This window comes from Perognathus longimembris, chromosome 20 (assembly GCF_023159225.1).
Source record: "Perognathus longimembris pacificus isolate PPM17 chromosome 20, ASM2315922v1, whole genome shotgun sequence".
Classification (NCBI taxonomy): Eukaryota; Metazoa; Chordata; class Mammalia; order Rodentia; family Heteromyidae; genus Perognathus; species Perognathus longimembris.
This window is the reverse complement of record NC_063180.1, coordinates 7,050,385-7,069,948: the sequence shown is the minus strand read 5'-3', so window position 1 is coordinate 7,069,948 and position 19,564 is coordinate 7,050,385. Positions and strand designations below refer to the sequence as shown.

General features: G+C 47.4%; 1 protein-coding gene and 1 long non-coding RNA gene across 3 annotated transcripts; one reads left to right on the top strand and one right to left on the bottom strand.

Annotated features, from left to right (window-relative positions):
• Positions 1 to 180: 180 nt before the first annotated feature.
• On the top strand, positions 181 to 6,254 carry Tmem177 (transmembrane protein 177). Of its 2 annotated transcripts, none has more exons than XM_048329637.1 (2): positions 181 to 220; positions 5,013 to 6,254. In XM_048329637.1, the coding sequence occupies exon 2, from the start codon at positions 5,035 to 5,037 to the stop codon at positions 5,968 to 5,970; it is 936 nt and encodes a 311-aa protein (XP_048185594.1). In that variant the 5' UTR covers positions 181 to 220; positions 5,013 to 5,034; the 3' UTR covers positions 5,971 to 6,254. The 2 variants fall into 2 exon arrangements, with proteins under 2 accessions (XP_048185594.1, XP_048185593.1); XM_048329636.1 differs by lacking the exon at positions 181 to 220 and adding an exon at positions 317 to 623 and having other exon boundaries at positions 5,011 to 6,254.
• On the bottom strand, positions 6,188 to 15,598 carry LOC125338692. The gene is made up of 3 exons (XR_007208349.1): positions 15,585 to 15,598; positions 12,628 to 12,632; positions 6,188 to 6,324 (listed from the first exon to the last, which is right to left on the bottom strand). It is a non-coding gene; the product is annotated as an uncharacterized LOC125338692 (long non-coding RNA).
• Between the last annotated feature and the right edge of the window lie 3,966 nt (positions 15,599 to 19,564).

Genomic DNA, 19,564 nt, shown 5'->3' with positions numbered 1-19,564 from the left:
TAGACCCCAAGAACTGAGAGCTGAGCCCCCCCCCCCCCCCCCGCTCCCAATCTCCCACTGCTGAGAACTTCCGGCCCCGCCTCCGGGAGTCCCGTCCCCACAGCCCTTTACTGGGCTGCCGAGCTCCAAGCCCCGTCCCCTAAGGCTCCGCCCCCGAAGCGCGAGCCGGCGTGCTTTGCGGCAGCCGGGCGTGGTGGTTTCTCCGGGTGGTGCAGCTGAGGTGAGCTCGCCGGTTGTGCAGGCGCCGGGGCCCGGTCTGGCGGGGCGAGGGGCGCGGGGCGCGGGGCGGGCACTGCACGGGCCGGGAAGCCACTCCCAGCTCCTAAATTCCCAGCGGGGTCGAGTTCGTGCCACTGAGGAGGCCACGGGTCCCGGGATAAAAGCATTGCCAGGACCCGTGGCCTCCCCGGACTGCGCGCCCCTCCTCCGGGGCGACCCCCGAGCGGGCCCACGGCACTGGCGGGCCGCGGGGATTTCGACCCAGGCCCTTCCTTTCTGCCCTCAATTTCCCTTGGGAAGAATTGCACGAATGAGGTGACTCGTGGGAGTTCCGTACTGAAGTGGGCCGAGTTTCCTCTGCATTCGTTTCTGCCGTGACTCCTTGCTAGTTAAACGCCTTTCACGGATGGGAAAACAGTAGTTTAAGAGATTTTCAAGTAGACAGCCGATGATGGAGAACTCCATGCATTGTTCGGGCAGAAAGAACTTTATTCAGCTGAACTGCTGGCCGGCTGCTAAATCCAAGGCACTGGTTGCACTCCTGGGCGATGCCTTATCTAGGGCCGGGGTGGGAGGTGTGTCCAGGTGGATTAGGGTGTGACCTCAGAAGGAGGGAGGTAACTGCCTCCAGGTGTGCCCGTTACCTAGGTAACTGAACTGAGATTTGAATAGACGGGCATCTGCTTGGAGCCCTCCCGGGTGGACCTTACAGGTAGGTTTCAAGCATAGTCCATCGTGAGAATTAGTGACATTCACTGAGCAATGGTAGGGAACCCAAGCATTTCTCAAAAGGAGCCTGTCAGAAAGGGGGCCTGGGAAGATGAAACACTACTGCGTTTGAGTTCATGCTGACAGAAATTGATAGGCTTTGGGGGTAGGAGAGCTTGAACTCAAAGTCTCCCACTCTACTGTCTTGCTTATGGCTTGTGCTCTACCACCAGTCCAGCATTTTACTGGTTAATTGGAGATAGTCTCACAGACTTTTATTACCTAGTAAACCATGGTCTTCTCAACTCAGCCTGCTGAGAAGCTTAGATAACAGATGTGAGCCACTAGCACAGCGCCTCGACAGGCAGTTATCTCCACTATTGTATGCTTGTAATTCAGCATAACAGATTGTCCAAAATGAAAAGTTCGCTATGGACACCCATCAGTCTGTTATCAAGTACTACACCTATGTTCAGTGGCTAGGATTGCTACAAGAAAGTACCAGAGACTGGATGACCTGATCTGCAGTGTATTTTCTCATAGCTCTGGAGACGCTGTAGGCAAGTTTGGTGTCACCTGAGGCCTTTCTCCTTGGCTAGCAGATGGTCATTTTCCTGGATGTTCCTGTTCCCTCTGTGTGTTTGTAAACTAATTTTATTTTTATAAAGATACCAGTCAGATTGGATTAGAGCCCATCCTAACAACCTCACTTTTCCTTCCCTTTATAAAGATCCTTACATTAGCCTTATTCTGAAATATGAAAAACTTGACCTCCAACGTGTGAAGTTGTAGGGATACAAGTCAGTTCATAACACTGCCACTTTGGGCTAGAAGTGTGGCTCAGCAGAACATTTGCCTAAGGAGGTCCTGAGTTCAGATCCTAGTAAAACACAACACACACAACACCTGTCTCTTTGATCCATTTACTTAACCTGTCTGTACATCAGGTTTTTTGTGTTTTTTTAATAGCTTTAAAATAGGCATAGTCAGGGCTGGGGATATGGCCTAGTGGCAAGAGTGCCTGCCTCATATACATAAGGCCCTGGGTTCGATTCCCCAGCACCACATATACAGAAAATGGCCAGAAGAGGCGCTGTGGCTCAAGTGGCAGTAGTGCTAGCCTTGAGCAAAAAAGAAGCCAGGGACAGTGCTCAGGCCCTGAGTCCAAGCCCCAGGACTGGCAAAAAAAAAAAAAAAAAGGCATAATCATAGTATACATTTTGTGAGACCTACTAGACTCTGTCAACTTTTTGTATCCTCAAGTTGCACATTTAGAGATTTAACTAGCCACAGGTCCCAAATATTTTTTGGGGGGTGAGGGATTATACATATTGAACAGGTGCAGATTTTTTCCTTTATTATAATGCCTTAATTTGCATCGTATTAGGTGTTTTAAGTAAACTAGAGATTATTTTAAATACACCTGAGGATGTTTGGAGGTAATACATAAATGCTAAACCATTTGTGTAAGAGGGTGTAGCTCTGAATTTGGGTTATTTTTAAGGATGCTGGAACTAATCCCTTGTAGATATAGAGGGACCACTATGGCATGTGTGTTGTATGTGTGTATAAGTGTATATATTTAAATATTTCTTTATGTTTCTAGTAATAATTGTTTAAAATTTTGTTTATTACCTAATAGTTTAGGCATTTTTTGCTATTACAACTGGCCCTCCATATCCATGGACACATCATGGATTCAACTAACCAAGGACTGAAAGCACATTTTTTTTTACTTGTGATTATTCCTTAAGCAGTGGGAGGTAATCATACCTTGTTGTTAACCACAACAGGGAACAGCAGGATGGGATACGGGAGCCAAAGAAACAAGAAAGGAGACAGGATAAAAGAGTGGGGTGACAGGGAGTTCAGTGCTCACCAGTTTTTGAACCCCAAGCTCCCATAAGTGAGTTTATTTATTTACTTCAGTAGAGGGAAAATTACTGTAGGTATGTGCAGAAAACAAGGTGTTAATCTACCTTGTGGTTATAGTCATTAACAGAAGACATAATTAGTGTTCGTTGTAATAACTAACTCCCTATAGCTAGGGAGCAGTGAGAAGTGGTGACCATAACACAAACATTTATGTTTTTCCCATTGTGTCACACGTCATAGGGGCCAGTCAAGTGTGACTTAGACACCATCAGGTCCCTAACTCACACATTTACCTTACCTTGCCTGTTTGACCTTTCCAGGGTCTAGTTCTCAGCCTTTTGAGTACCAAGGAGGTGGTGTTCCAACTCTTAACCCTTTCCTGGTCTCAACAGCTCAGCTCCAAAATTCCCTTCAGTACATGTTGCATTTACATTAAGTATCAGGTATTATAAGTACTCTAGAGATGATTTAAAGTATATGAGAGGATATACATATGCATGCTGGGCTAGACAGTCTCTGTCCTTGCTATTCTGTCCTATCAGGAAATCAGCCACCAGCAACCTGCAGTTTATATGCCAATGCTATTTTATTTTTACATAAAGACCTTGAGCATCCTTCTGCTTTTGTTATCTGCAAGGTGTTCTAGAACTAAGCTCTTACAGATTCTGAGGGACAACTCTATAGGTAAAGTTCTCAGAACTTGGTCTGGTATATAATAAAATGTTCAACAAGTTGAACATGGGATTCACAAGCTTCACTGTAGGATGAATGGTAGGTAGAATGAGGCAGTTGAGTACTTACTTAGTGCTGTGCTCAGCTTGAGAATAAAAATAATAACTATAAGCCAGGTACCAATGGCCCATGCCTGTAATGCACTACTCAGGAAGCCAAGATCTGAGGATCATAATTTGAAGCCAGCCTTGGCAGGAAAGCCCATGGGATTCTTATCCCCATTTAGCCACAAAAAAAGTAGGGTGACATTGACCAAAAAGAAATGTACTCATTTCTTGACTTAAGAAATGGTGACCCCTTACAGAGTAACTACTAACTTGTAGGCCTAAAGACCACACCACTTTGTGTTAAATTCTATGAAAACCCATGGTAATAAAAATATTAAAGAATTAAAAAGGGGGCTGGGAATATGGCCTAGTGGCAAGAGTGCTTGCCTTGTATACATGAAGCCCTGGGTTCGATTCCTCAGCACCACATATATAGAAAGTGGCCAGAGGTGGCACTGTGGCTCGAGTTGGCAGAGTGTTAGCCTTGAGCAAAAAGAAGCCAGGGACAGTGCTCAGGCCCTGAGTCCAAGCCCCAAAACTGGCAAAAAAAAAAAAAAAAAAAAAAGAGTTTAAAAAAAAAAAGGAAATGGTAACCCCTGTATATCACCTTTATAATAGCAATTAAAAAAAAAAAAAACAAGTAGAGCTATGACTCAAAGTGGTAGAATACTAACCTTGACAAAAACTGCTAACAAATAGCACCTATACCCTGAGTTCAATCCCCAATACTGGCACAAAAATAAAGTATTGTTATTATAGCTATTGTCAGAAGGGCTGTCTGCTTATGCCAGACACTAAAATACTACCTGTAACTACAGTAATAGTATTGCTTCAGTTAAAAAGGATATGGCCAGGCCCCAGAAGCCAGTGGCTCGTGCCTGTAATCCTAGCTACTTAGCAACAGATTTCTGAGGATCACCGTTCCAAGCCAACCTGGGCAGGAAAGTCTGTGAGACTCTTATCTCCAACTAACAACCAAACCCAGAAATAGAACTGTGGCTCAAGTAGTAGAGTGCTAGCCTTGAAAACAAAAGCTCAAGGACAGCACCTAGGCCCTGAGTTCAAGCCCCGGGATCAGCACCAATAAAAAAGGATATGGGCAGATGGTTGTGATTAAGCATCCCTGTAATTCCATCTGCTTGGGAGGCTGAGGCAGAGGTATCACAGATTGAAGTCTTAGCTGGGCTAACCTGTGAGCACAAGGTCAGACTAGGTAACTTAAACCCTGTCTCAAATTTTTAAAAAAATGTTTAAAAAGAGCTGGGAATTGTAGCTCAAGAGTAGATCCTTTGCCAGGCAATTGCAAGGCGGTGGGTTCAGTCTCTAGTTTGAGAGAGCAGACAGGAAGAAGAGGAGAAAATGGCCTTGGAGGATGTTCCGTCTGCAGCCAGACCTGGGAACCATTGGCTGACTTCTCTTTCTCTTGACCAGGTTGTCAGCAGCGACAGTCCTCATGGCTGGTCCCCTGTGGCAGGCTGCAGTCTTTGTACAGAGACACAGGACAGCTCTCTTGGTGGGTTCCTGCACAGGCCTGTTCGGAATTCAGCTCTCCTACCACCTGTACCCAGATCCCGTGGTCCGGTGGCTATACCAGTACTGGCCCCAGGGCCAGCCAGCTCCACTCTTCCCAGAGCTGCAGAACCTCTTCCAAGAGGTGCTCCAGGACCTGGGTATCCCCTCAAGCCACTACTACAGACCCTTCACCACCTTCCTCTTCCAGCCTCTGAGTGCCGGCTTCCCAAAACTCCCTGCTGGGGCTGTGGTAGGCATCCCTGCCATCTTCCTGGGTAGCCTGGTAGCCAGCTCTGATCATCCAGTCATTGTACATGGGCAAAGAGTGAACTGGCAAAACCCAGCAGGCACTCGGCTGAGAGATGCCTTGATTTTGTCCCATGATGCCCAGAAATTCGCATTGGCCAGGGAGGTGGTGTACCTGGAGAGCAGTGCAGCTGCCCTGCAGGCTGTGCCAGCCCCCGCTTGCCTGGCAGGAACCTGGGCACTTAGTGTGGGTGCCAAGCATGCCCTGGGGCTCTATGGAGGCCCAATGAGCTTACGAGCTGCCTTCAGCTTGGCAGCCACACTGGCAGGCTTTGTAGTCTATGCCTTCTCCACAGACTCTCTCACTCACGCCCTGGAAGGCTGGCTGGACCGACGCACAGCCTCCCTGTCTCCGGATTATGCCCGCGGTGGAGTGGAATTCTATGAGAAGATTCTGTCGGGCAACCTGGCCCTGCGCAGCCTCCTAGGCAGGCTTGGAGAAAAGCTGTATTCGCCCAGTGGGAATGTCATCTCTAGACACTGGTTCCGCATCAAACATTTACCCTACACCACCCGCCGGGACTCTGTACTGCAGGTGTGGAGGAGGACCTTCAACCCAGGCCACTCTTGAGGAGCCCTTCACCAGGACATTCCCAGCTTGCCCAGAAGAACATTGATGCTTCTGCATCCTTAGCCCAAGGGCACAACAATGTCAGGCTTTGCAGTTAACCTAGATTGTCTCCTTACCTACCACTTACAGACTTGGTAACATTAGGCAATGTATGATCTGAACCTTCCTTTCTTCAACTGTAAAGTAGGGAGAGGGCAAACTACCTCAAAGAATTGTCCAGTTGTGTGAGCCATGAGCGCGAAGGCCTGGCAGACAGCACCCTAAATAAACAAGATGTCGCTCCCTCTTGGTCTTTGAGTTCCAGTGAGCAGTGGAGGTCAGGCCACATCTCACCACTGAAGGTGATTATGTGAACTGCAACAAACAACCATCTATCTGCCTATCTGTCAAACCCTAATTTATTCCTCCATGGTAGAGGTTAGAAGATTTAAGAGGTTAAGATGTGAAGTTAGCCTGAGGCTGATTTATGGGTAATGTTGATCAGCAGGGTCCTATGGATGCATATGGCACACAGAGAAAAGGGAATCCCCAAAGAGCCACCAGTACAGTCCCTAGACCTGACAGGAATGGAGGTAATGTGGCAAGAGCTCTGCTTGATGGTAGAGGAAAGAAAAACCCATTGCAAAATAACCTTTGCTGTGACAGTCCAAAGCAGGTAACCTCCTGAGCCACAGAGCATGATCAGGGATTGGAAAGAAGAGGGGGTTCAATTGGAGGAAACAGGAAAGGAGCAAACCATGCAGGGCAGATGGGTGTGCACACTTTTCTGCTGAACTTGAAAGGCCACAAGGCCATATGGGCCACCTACTTGGCCGGAAAAATATTATTTGGTGCCTGGACATACTGGGCCTCTCACCACTCTTCTTTATTGTCCCATCTGTTCTTAATCTTGGCAGGAACCAGGATAGCAGCATTGGGCATTCCTGCAGATCTGCCCCAACAGTACGGTAAAGGCTATAGATGTGCAAGATGTTCCAGTGTTTAAATATGTATAGTATAATAGTCATATAGTATGCACCAATCATAATAGTCATATTTAAACACTGGAACAATTTCCTGGTACTAGAGTTGTGGTGAAATTGATACTATCATATATACTCTTAGCGACATTTGTGGTAGACCGCCCATAAGATGGCTGCCAGTGATTTATGGACTTGCTGTTCTTGACCTTGTGTAATCTCCCCATGCCCCCTTTCGTTCTAAGCAGTACAGTGTCGCAACATTGAGAGTGCTAGAGCTTCGATCTGGAATGTCCCCCAATGGCCTTAGTGTTAGCTGTTTGGTCCCCAGGGTAGCACATTGGGAGGTGGGAGATATGGGGGATCTTTGAGTTACTGGAGGTGTGCCCTCAAAAGGACTGGTGTACCTCAGTCCTTTCCTCATTCTCTCTTCCACCCTGCACTTGCACCTGCATAGGCTGCCTTACCATTGCCTAAAAGCAATGGGGCCAGCTACATAGACTGCAACCTCAAAATCTATGAGCCCAAATAACCTTTTTACAATTGAGTATCACAGGTGTTTTTTTATAAAACTGACTCAGAGGGTATGCCATTGCTCCATTGCTGTGATTAAGTTAGAAAATATTGTGACACTTCCTAGCCGACTACCGCTTTTATGAAACAAGTTGCCATGCTAGAGAGGCCCAGATGGCAAGAAGCCATGGCATGGTGGCTTCTGATAGTAGCCATCAGAAAACTGAAGACCTCCGTCCAATAGCCCACAAGAAACGATCCTGCCAACAACCATGTGAATTTAAGAGAGAATCCTTACCCAGGCCAACTTTCAGATACGGCCTCAGCCAACATGTTCATTTCCACTTGTGCGAACCCCAGAATCAGAGGACACAGGTGTGCCTGGATCCCTGACCCATAGGAACAATGAGGCAATGAATGTGTGTTGTATTCAGTCACTTTGTTCGGGGGCAACTTGTTATGCAGCAGTAAATACATATGTTACTAATTGATAAAATATGTTTAGAAAGAAATTAAACACATAAGAATCCACAAACCTATATATTTTGATCCAGTCACTTCAAACAAATTTATCCTATGGCTATAGCCCAACAAATTAAATAGTATGTGTTGAAAGATATACTTAAGAACATTAGCTATAAGTACATTTTTTTTATTTTTACTTGTGTGTGTGTGCACACACGCATGCACACATACGCATGTACATGCCACTCCTAGGGCTTAAACTCGGGCCTGAGCTTTTTTGTTCAAGACTAGCCACAGCTCTACTTCCTGCTTTTTAGTGACTAATTGGAGATAAGACTGTCTCAGAGTTTCCTGCCTGGGCTGGCTTCAAACCCTATCCTCAGATCTCAGCCTCCTACATAGCTAGAATTACAGGTGTGAACCACTGGCAAGTGGCAAAACACATTTTTAATAGAAATAATTGAAAGGTTAGACAACAGTGACTTAGGAAGTTATGAATAGTATTTAGCCACTAACATGTATACTGATGAAAACTATGGTAGGAAGTTGTACAGAAATATAAATAAGCCAGGCACTAGTTGCTTATGCCTGTAATCCTAGCTATTCAGGAGCTGAGATCTGAGGATCATGGTTTGAAGCAAGCCAAGGCAGGAAAGTCCATGAGATATTCAGTTAACTACCAGAAAACCGGAAGTGGCTCTGTGGCTGAAAGTGGTAGAGTGCTAACCTTGAGCAAAAAAGCTCAGGGACAGCACCCATGCCCTGAGTTCAAGCCCCACAACCAGCAAAAAGGAAGGAAAAAAAGAAAAAAATATAAATATATAAAATATAACGTGCTACCTACATACTGATTACAATGACATAAACATAGCAAGAAATTCACGAAGTTGGAAGCAATGTTATAGTGGAATTTTGGATGATTCTATTCATTCACGTAGGAGGGACTTAACACTGTGAGGGTGTGGGTGTGTGTACGCACACACATGTATTTATGCAAAGTCTTGCTCAAAGGATCCTGAACCTTTGCTTTCTTCTTGCATCAAGGGGACAGATTCAGCATCCCTGCTCTGGCTCTGCATTCTTGGGGTGTGGCCAGCCTTCTGTCTGTAAGTGTGGCAGCCATGAAAATGTGCTCCTCAGACCTGCTGGGGGAACACATGACTGACAACCCAAGCTGTTGTTTCTCTAGCTCCATTACCACATTCACACGAGGCCATGCCTCCACCCACTGCTCTTAGCCAGTGGCCACATGGTGGCCATAACCTTGCTGGTGAACTGTGAGTCTCCCAGTGAGAGAGCAACTCAAGTACTCCCCATAGCCTGGGAAAGCTATGACATAAGACCCTTCTCCCTCCCTCCCCCTTGCCTCTTCCATGCCCCTTCTGCCTTTTCTTTGAAAGGTATTTTCCCCAGTGCAGCTGTCATTTATGGACTCTTGGTGTCTAGGTTCAGAGAGCCTCACTTACCAGGGTCATCTGTTCGCCATGCAGGTCTAATATGAGCCTCCTAGGGCAACCTCCCCACCCTCAAGAGGTTCTGTAGGAGGTTCAGTCCTACAGAAAAGACTGAAATCAAACAGTGAAGGTGTAAGGGCAGTTAACTCAGCCTGTAGTGGAGGACAGGGAGGTGCTAAAACCCCTAAGGGTAAGTTGAAAGAATTCATAATAGTAACACCCAGTATGTGTATAAGAATGATGCTCATTGTGTATCAAGTGCTTTACATATATATACTCATCCCCACAATAGTCCCATTGTCCCCTGTGTATTCTGGGTGCCTGTATCATCCCCCTCCCCCATTCATACATTGAAACCCCATCCTCCATGTGGCAATATTAAGAGGTTGAGCGATTTGGGGCAGAATGGGATCAGTGCCCTTAGAAGAGAGGACCAAAGGAGCCCATGTACTTTCACCATGCGAAGACAGAGGAGGCACCATTTATCAGGAGTAAGTCCTCCTCAGACACCAAATCTGTTGGCACCTTGATCTTGGACTTTCCAACTCCAGGATTGTGACCCATATATGTCTTATGTTTACAAATGACTCAGCATGGGGCATTTTGTTATAGCAGCCCAAGTAGACTAAGCCATCACCATTTTACCGAGGAGGAGTTCAGAATGGTTCAGAATGCAAAGTTTGAGTAGCGGGGCTGGGGATATGGCCTATTGGCAAGAGTGCTTGCCTTGTATACATGAAGCCCTGGGTTCAATTTCCTAGCACCACATATACAGAAAACGGCCAGAAGTGGCACTGTGGCTCAAGTGGCAGAGTGCTAGCCTTGAGCAAAAAAAAAGCCAAGGACAGTAATCGGGCCCTGAGTCCAAGCCCCAGGACTGGCCAAAAAAAAAAACAGAGTTTGAGTAGCTCCCTACCAGGCAGTATGTGGTGTGGGAGCTGCTGAACTTGGGCACTTAAGCATCTTTGCTCTTACCACTAGCATGTTAGCCAGGTAAAATGGGCCAGGGGAAGAACCTGGGCAGAAGCCAGTGGTGAGGTGGTACTTACAGCTCTAAGTCAGTTCAGGTCCACACAGGAGACTAAACTCACAGTGCTCCCAACACCATGAAGAACCATAGCTGTCTACATGATAAGGGACTGACTTGTTAGAAATAAGATCTGAAAAGTACATGAACAGCAACTATAAGGAGCAGCCCCTGCCTACCAGAGGTGGGATTTGCAACTCAACGGAGAACTTAGGGTGGTGACCCAGCTCTTGCAGCAAATTCACCATCTGAGATAAGCCATCCACTATGTGCCTTTGATCATATAAAATGTCGCTTATTGAAATGAACTCCAAGAAATGGAAATGAGGTTTTTATGGTATTATTTTTTTTCCTTTGGTTTCTTTTTGCTTTTTTTTTTTTTAATTTCTGTACCCTTGGCCTTGTATATAAGTTTACCTAATTTGGGGAGGGGAAGGGGAAGCACAGAAACGGTGGGACAAAGGATGAATCAATTCAGCAGTTATACACAATAGACACTATGTCGGAAATGAACTACACAACTCAAAGGAGGAGGAGATTTAGAGGGGAAAAAAGAGAAAATGAGAGAAGGGTGACATTATTCAAAAAGAAATGTACTAGGCTGGGAATGTGGCTTAGTGGCAGAGGGCTTGCCTAGCATGCATGAAGCCCTAGGTTCGAGTCCTCAGTACCACAAAGAAAAAACCAGAAGTGGCCCTGTGGCTCAAGAGGTAGAGTACTAGCCTTGAGCAAAAAAGAAGCCAGGGACAGTGCTCAGGCCCTGAGTGCAAGCCCCAGGACCAGACATCACCTTTACAATACAATTTTTTTTAAGAAATGCTCAAAAACTGATGCAAAGACACCCAAAAAGATGCACAATTAGCTGTCCACAGGGAAGGCCCTCCGCAGAGCTCACCAATGCAAAGCCCCAAAGAGATGCCAGGGCTGCTGTCAGGACAGAACACTAGTTGGCTGGATGTGCATGAACCTGCCTATAAGTATGTTTGCTTTTATCAGTCCAACCGGGTGGGTACTAGTTACCTGCTCAGTGGCGTGGCTTTCCAAGACCTTAAATCACTTGTCAGTGTTGAATTTTCCCTACTTTATCCCCATAGAGAAAGACCATGGTAAACACCCTCTTACTCAACAATAGACTGCTTTTTTTTTTCAGGGCCTTGAGCTTAAGCTCCCTAAATTCATGTCAGAGGTGAACCCATTAGATTAAAGCAGCCAGATCCTCTGTCATCCACTACTTGAAGCAGTCCTGCAAATCTGAAAGTGCACATCTTTTTCAAATTGCTATGGCAGGAAAGAACTGGAGTCAGGATCCTGTGAGAAGGTGGGGGGGGGGGGCTGCTCTCAGTGCCTCTCCCACTCAAGTACTAACCAGGCCTGACCTTGCTTAGCTTCCGAGATGAGATGAGATGAGATGAGATGAGATGAGATGAGATGGGGTGTGTTTGGTATGGTCGTAGACCTCTCAGTGCCTCTCTAGGCAGCCCTTGGTCTTGGAGCCAGATCATCTCAGTTAAGATCCTGGCTCTACAACTTGATGCTGTGGGTATATTAGCCTTCCTGTGCCTCAGTTTCCCCCACATGAAAGAGGGAATAGTGACAACAAATTAATATTTGCAAAACATCTTGAACAATGCCTGGCCCAGAGTGAAGCTGGAGGAAATTGAGCATAACTTCTCTTCACTGGCCACTGCCCAGGGCACAGTTGTCAGGAAGTGACTGAATCAGAGCTGGCTCAACATACGCTTTTGGAATCATCTCAGGTGACTGTGATGTGTGCCAGGATTGGCAGACTGCCTTAGAGCATTCTCGAACTTCAGCCGAGTCCAATTTTATTTACGTGGCTGGCTCCATGCTGACCTGGGACCCTCAACAAGGGCAGCAAGAGTAGCAACACCGGTCCCTGTTTCTGTTCGTTGACAGCGTCGATGTTCGGGATTGTTGAATGTGTGGTTCAACTGTGACAGTTGGCTCAGTCCCAGGAGAGGACTGTCAACCAGTCCCCTCAAAGGAGCCCCAGCACCTTCCGGCATTGCTCCTGCCTGCCACTGGGGGGCGCCCTCGGCCATCGCGCCTCAGGTCCAGGCCGGCCAGCTGGGCTCCTAGGCTGGTTGCTTTTCCTGGTCTAGGTCCCAGCGTTGGGGGTGGACGCCCACCTCGCAGAAGACGCATGCGCAGATACCCGATCACTGCCCACCCCTAGGTTTACCTGGGTGCCTCCTCCACCTTCTGGCTCCTGTTCCACTCATTCTGAATCGGCCCTGAAGCCTCTCCCTGCCCGCCAAACAGATGCCAGGCACCATCTGTTGCCCAGGCTCGCGGCAGCTGTTGGGAACATGCTTGCATACATATGAAGAGATTGTGTTTTGCCTCGCGATCAGAGCCTCAGTTGAGCCAAGAAAGATTTGCTAGATTGTCAGGGTTGCATTAACCTGAGGAAAACGAAGTGACTGGTCCAAAGAAGGACAGGCCCAAGGCCTGGGGACAGCCAAGGAGGAAGCCTGGGCTGTGCGCCGGCTGTGAGATGGAGACTAGCGTGGCGCTCCCCTCCGCAGAGGTGGGAGACGTGGCCCTTGGTGCCTCACTGATCGGAATCTTCCCCTCAGCTGGTTCTACCTAGCCGCAGGAGGAAATTTGTTCCATGGAACAGTGTTATAGACAGCCACGCTGTTTCCTTGCACTACCTCATGGCAGTTCCATGTACTGTTCACCTCGCAATCACAGCATTCAGAAGGCCGAGGCAGGAGGATGGGGATTCTAGACCAGTAGACCAGTCAGGGCTACATAGGGAAGACGCTGGAGGCAGCGGGGCGGCGGGGCAGTGGGGGGGGGGGGCGGGGGGGAGACAGAGAGAGAGAGAGAGAGAGAGATGGGGAGAGGGGAGGAGGGAGGGAGGGAAAGAGAGAAGGAAGGGGGTAAAGGGGGAAGAAAAAAGAAAACCAAGAATTTGTCCCTGGGTCCAGATGGGAAGCAGCAGCTCAAAGAGGTTAAGGAACTCACCTATGGCCACAAAGTAGTCGGGGCTGGGCAAGGATGGAGTCCTTTGTGCATCTTGAGCTGTTTCTCCAACGGGGCTGCAGCCTCAGAGGCAAGGGAGGAAAGACAGCAGCAGGCAAAGCCTCCAAGAGACAGCAGTGAGCCCCACCCATGCTGGGGGCTCTTGGAGAGAGAATAGGAAGCAGTAGCCTGTGGGGCAGCAGAGACATGCTTTGTCCTATAATGCTGACCCAAGGTCTTGTTCTTCCGAACTGCAGAAGCAGGGGGGTGAAGTTATATCAGCTTTGAGGAAAACAAACTCTGAACACACACACACACACACACACACACAAATACACACACCATCCCCACCACCCTGCTGAATACCAGACCCCAGGCTGGCCTCAGGACAAGAAATGGCTCTTGGGCTGGAGATGTGGCCTAGTGGCAAGAGCACTTGCCTCGTATCCTTGAAGCCCTGGGTTTGATTCCCCAGCACCACATATACAGAAAATGGCCAGAAGTGGCGCTGTAACTCAAGTGGCAGAGTGTTATCCTTGAGCAAAAAGAAGCCAGGGACAGTGCTCAGGCCCTGAGTCCAAGGCCCAGGACTGGCAAAAAAAAAAAAAAAAAAAAGAAATGGCTCTTCCACAGCTTCTTCCCCCATGGCTAGTAGGTGCCCCAAAAGCTGAACTCATTACTTTTAGATAAGCCAGCATTATGGTCAATGTTCTCTAAACGCCTGGGGAAACCAGGGAGACCCTTCTGAGGGCAAGACTTTCCACCTTGCCCAAAGCAGCGATCTCTTGCAGGAGTGAAGGGTGGGTAAGGCAATGGGGCGCAGTGACCCTTTGCACACTCACAGCCAACCTCCATAGGGTGTCCTTCATGCTGCCTAGGCCAGTCACACCATGCAGGCACAGAGCCAGAGATGGGCAAGAGGTGAGAATTCTCCACGGAGAAACCCTTAGCCAGTGTCAGCTGCTTGCCACCAAGTCTTCCTGGAAAATAAACCCCACAAACTGGTCAGGCAGCACTAAGCTGCGTGTGCAGCCCTGTCTTGCCTCCTAGTTTTCCTCATGAAAGGAGCCGAAATCGCCACCTCTTGGTTTTTCTAGCCCTTCCCCCACCTTTCACACCCACCGTTGAAAAGCCAAAGGCAGTCAGTGCACAGATGTAAGGAGCTGTTTTCATTTGTGTGCTGACAGGCCCGCCCCTTGGTTCCCATGACAGCCTGGCACACCCCATCCCGCACTTCCACACCAGTGTCTGGCTCCTTGTCTGGCTCTCCTAAGTGGACTGTGAATGGCTGGCAGGCAGGGCTGGGTCTTCCTTCCCATATCCTGGGCACCTGACTGAACACCTGGGTGGACACAGGTGCTCAGTGACTGGCAGGTGGGCAGGTATGGGCAGATTGATCAAAGAGAGGAAAGGAGGATGCCCAGTAGGGTGAGGCCTGGTGGCCTGGCCCAATCCAAAAGCATGTTCTGAGCACCCCTGTGTACAAACCACAGTGTGGGGCGCCAGTGAGAAATCCAGATGTGTATCATGCACTTGCCAGTTTATAAATGCAGAGTACTCTGATGAGGGAAATTATGCCTAAAATCCTGCTTTGGCAATGAGTTTATGGAATTTACAAGGGGATTAGCATAAAGGACAATGACCTTGGACCATTTAGTCTTATTTTGGGTCCTAACTCTGCCCCAGCTCCAGTTGGGTGGCCTTGGGAGTCTTGGCATCCTGATTCATCATGGAGAGGGTCAGCTCTGCACCCACACTCTTCTTGCATCACCCTTCCTGGCCTGCAGGCTAGAACTGGTTCATTTGCTGAGTAAGATTGTGGAGCTGCCGTGAGTCTGAGGGGAGGCACAAGCCTAAGGGTAAACTGGACCAGGAAGAGCCAAGGCTCAGCTCTGCCTGTAAAGCATCCCACAGGTCTGGACTTGTGATGGATGCAGAGGTGGAGAAAGGGCAGCCTGAGTGGGGATGTGCCCAGAAATACCAGCTGCCAAGGGCCTGGGGGCTAAAGCTGGTTATTGGGGATGAAACCTGAGTCAAAGAAAGGGTGTAGCTAGGTGGACAGCTCCTTAGGGTCATTGTGAAGAGCTCTTGTCCAGTCGCTGGCAAAGACTGCATCTGGGGACAATGACTGAGGAAGTCACAGCCAGTGACTTGTGAAGTGGAGCCAAGGTCACTGTACCTGCCCATTTTACTTATAAATGAAACCCTGTAACAAACAATATAATGGGGAGCAATGGTTGATGGTTAATGGGGAGAGTCCAGGCAGGCAAGAGGTCGAGTCTTTGTATATCTATTCTCAGTCCTCGGGATTATACTCCAGTAGGGAGACTCAGTTTGTTTTGGTATGTTGGTAGTTTGGAGAATGAGGAGCTCAGCATATGTCAGTATTTGGGCTTGAATTCAGGGCCTCATGATCTCACTTGGTTTTTTCGATCGAATTTTCAATCTAGGTTTGTGCTCAACCACTGAGTCACACCTCCACTTGCCTCTTTGTTTTGTTTGGTGGTATGTTCTGTCTCATACTGTCTCTTTGTTTCTCTTTCATGAGGCTTTGCTCTTTCTGGCCATTTCTATTTTTTGTGTTTTTTTTTCTTATTTGCACCTATTAGTTGTACAAGGGGAGATTTTATTGTGACATTTCTACACAGGTATACAATGTATTCTGACCAACCCCTATCACTCTTCCTCACCCCTCCTCCACCATTCCAATACAATTTCAACAGGTTTCATTGTTCTACTTCCATATATGCACATAAACTACTCCAATCATATTAATTCTCACCACCACCACCACCACCACCACCACCACCGCATCCACAATTTCCCCGGGCTCTCCTGTGCTGCAGGCTGCAGCTAGAGGGAACCCTCTGCCCAAAGGTGCTTGTGCCTTCTTCTCAGGGACATTGTCCTGACTGGCCCCCAGGAATGAGGCCGAGCAGAAGTGGAGAAAAGAGGGTAGGCCGATGTGATGGGTGGTATTTCAGAAACCTGAGGTGACACTCCTCTGCCCCACCTCTTCCCTATCTTCCTTTTTCTTCTAATTTAAGCTGATCAGCTCTGCATCTTAGGAAGAGGTATAAGAGTGGGAAATGGGGGTGGGGGGGGAATGAACATTCTCCTTCTCACCTGAATGTGGAAGCTAAAAGCTGATCTCTCACAGAAATAAGGCCCAGAATCGTGGTTAGCAGAGGCTAGAAAGATGTGAGGGATGAAGAAATCAGTTGGTTTATAAGTTGATGACCTACAGGTAGTGTGCAGGTGGGCAGGAGGAATAACATTCCATGTTATAACCTAGTGGGATAATGGTGGTTGACATACACATATATGTGTATATCTATGTGGGTATATCTGTGTGAATATATGTATGTATCACTATGTATGGGTGTATATACATATATGGGCATATATATATGCTAGGACTTGAACACAAGGCTAGACAAGCACTCTGTACTCTGCAACATGAACAATGGTCTCAAACTGGTTTTGTTCTGATTACTTTTTTGCCTTTGAGATAAGGTCTTCCCACTACCTTTGCCTTGGCTTGACTTGAACTTGAAATCCTGCCTCTGCATCCCAAATAGCTCTGAGTACAGGCATGCTGGCTTTGTGTCTTTCTAACTAGCTATTAGAATTTTGAATATTCCCAACACAAAAGAATTACATGTGACAAGGGAGATAGATATGCCAATTATTCTGATCAGAGTGTGACATATTATATAACACATTGAAATATTGCATTGTACCACATAAATATTTATATTTATGTCAAATATTTATATTTATGTAAAATTATGTATGTATATTTGTGTGAGCATGTGCATATATATATTATGTGTAATTGCTTTTTTTCAAATTTTTATTATCAAACTGATGTACAGAGAGGTGTGTAATTGCTTTTGTTTCCCCTAGTCCTTTGGGGAAACAAATCACTCCATCTTGCACAAGAGACCTGGGAGAACACAGCAGAAGAGCGATGCTGATGTTTCCATCTCAGGTCAAACTCCCTGAGTTTGAGACTTGGGAGAGGAAGGTCAGCAGTGGGCACACCTATCCAACTGAGCCCTTGGGATGTGGCAAGACCGGAGGGAGCAGATGGGGCAAGAAAGCAAAGGTATTCTTGCCCCATTTCCCTGGGAGGCACGTGGTAGAGAGATGGAGGGGGAGACTTGAACAGAATCCCCCTAGCTGTTCTGCTAGAAAACCCAGGACCCTTGGGGAGTGAGAGGGACACAGAGGGAGTGTATGAATCCTAACATAACAAGTACAGGAGCTCCAGCATGGGAAGTGTGCATGGGGCCTCTCGTGGGGACTCACTGGCTGCCATCAGGATCAGGAGCAGGTATCTGTGACCAGAGAATGAGTTAGAGTGGAGGCTGCCCATCTGCTGTGGCTTGGCACTGCATGTGAGTCCCTTTTGCCTCCACCTCCAGCTAGGTCATCATCCCAGGAAGAGAGTAAGGGGAACTCAGCATGATTGAAATCAAGGTAGTACAATTTCTGGGTGTGCTAATAGGAATGTAAAAATGAGAGTGTTTTCTTGTTCCTCTGAATTAGAGACAAGCAAGGAGAGAGGATATATAGATTACACTGGATAGTTGAGATATGGACAGAGAAGGCTTTCTGGAGGAGGTGAGGCTGAATCAAAATATTTAGGGTTGTTAAGGATGCCAATTCAAATTTCCACTATTGTTGGAACCCTAATTAAGACAGTTGTCCATTCCAGGAGGATTGAATTTATGCATCCTTGGGTGCTCCATGCAGTGGGAACTTTCCAGGGACTTCTCAGAGCCCAAGTTCCTAACATCTTGGTTGACTGGTAAGTGGCAAATGACTGTGATCTGCATAAACTGGCTGGGTGCAACTTCCTGCATATACCCTTCTGACCAGCAGGGGGTGATAGCTCTTAGTGACCCAGGGCATACTGGGCTGGCATGGTGGAGAAGGGCAGGCTGAAGCCCAGAGTACTGAATGTCTCCTTGCACTTAATAGCTTCCCAAGGAGAGGGCAATTTTGTGAGTGAGTACCTACCCCTGGGTTCCCAGTCTCTCTCAGCATTTTCCTTTAAAAGTTCTGCTTGGGCCTGGTTTTGGTGGCTGATGCCTATAATCCTAGCTACTAAGGAGGGTGAAATCTAAGAATCACGGTCGGAAGCCAGCCTGGGCAGGATGGTCTTTGAGACTCTTATCACCACTAACCTACCAAAAAGCCAGAGGTGGAGTTGTGGCTCAAGTGGTAGAGTACTAAACGAGCAAAAGCAGCTCAGAGTCAGCGCCTAGGCCCTGAGTTCAAGTCCCAGGACCCAAAGCACAAAGAAGTTCTGCTTGGTGTTACCCAAACCCTTGTAACTGGGCAAAAGAAGGCAAGAGCTGATGGCCCGTGGTGGTTTCCAGAGGCCTTGTGAAATGCCTAGGTGGATGGAGTTGCTGGTGTTTCTCTCCTGGACTTTCAAAGTCTGTGAATTAAAGAGACCACAACCAACTGAGTGGCAAAAAAATAATTTTGGGCAGAGATATCTATTGGCCTAATTACACCAATCCAAATGTCCCCTAATGTTATTGCTACTAATTACAGTAAATCACAGACCCACGATAATAAGATGGAATGGTATTTAGCCATTAAGAACCCTGACTTCAAGGCCTTGAGTCATATGTAATGTACTAGGCATCTCTGTTTGATCTTCTAGAACATGCTCTGCCCTGCTTTGTCCCAAGTGATTGCTGACCCCCATGTTCTCTTTGCCTCTGGTTGAAAATGAGTTGAGCCAATGAGAGACCTCAGCTGGAGAGAGAAGGGTAGGGAGAGCCAGGAACTAATATGTCTTCTCCAGTATGGCTCTCTACATCTCTGGCTGGGCAAACATCTCTGGTCTCTGTTACCACTCTCGTCTTTTTAGGCAGTGAGGGCTTCTTGATATTGCCAGTTGCAGCTCTCGGGTGCTTCAGCCCCTAAACAGATCTATCTATCTATCTATCTACTTATTTATTTATTCATTTGTGGAGTTTGAACTCAGGATCTGGGCATTGTCCCTGAGCTCTTTCACTCAAGGCTAGCGCTCTACCACTTTGAGCCATGGTGCCACTTCCAGTTTTCTGGTGGTTAATTGGAGATAAGAATCTTACAGACTTTTCTGCTCCAGCTGGCTTCAAACTGCGATTCTCATATCTCAGCCTCCTGAGTAGCTAGGA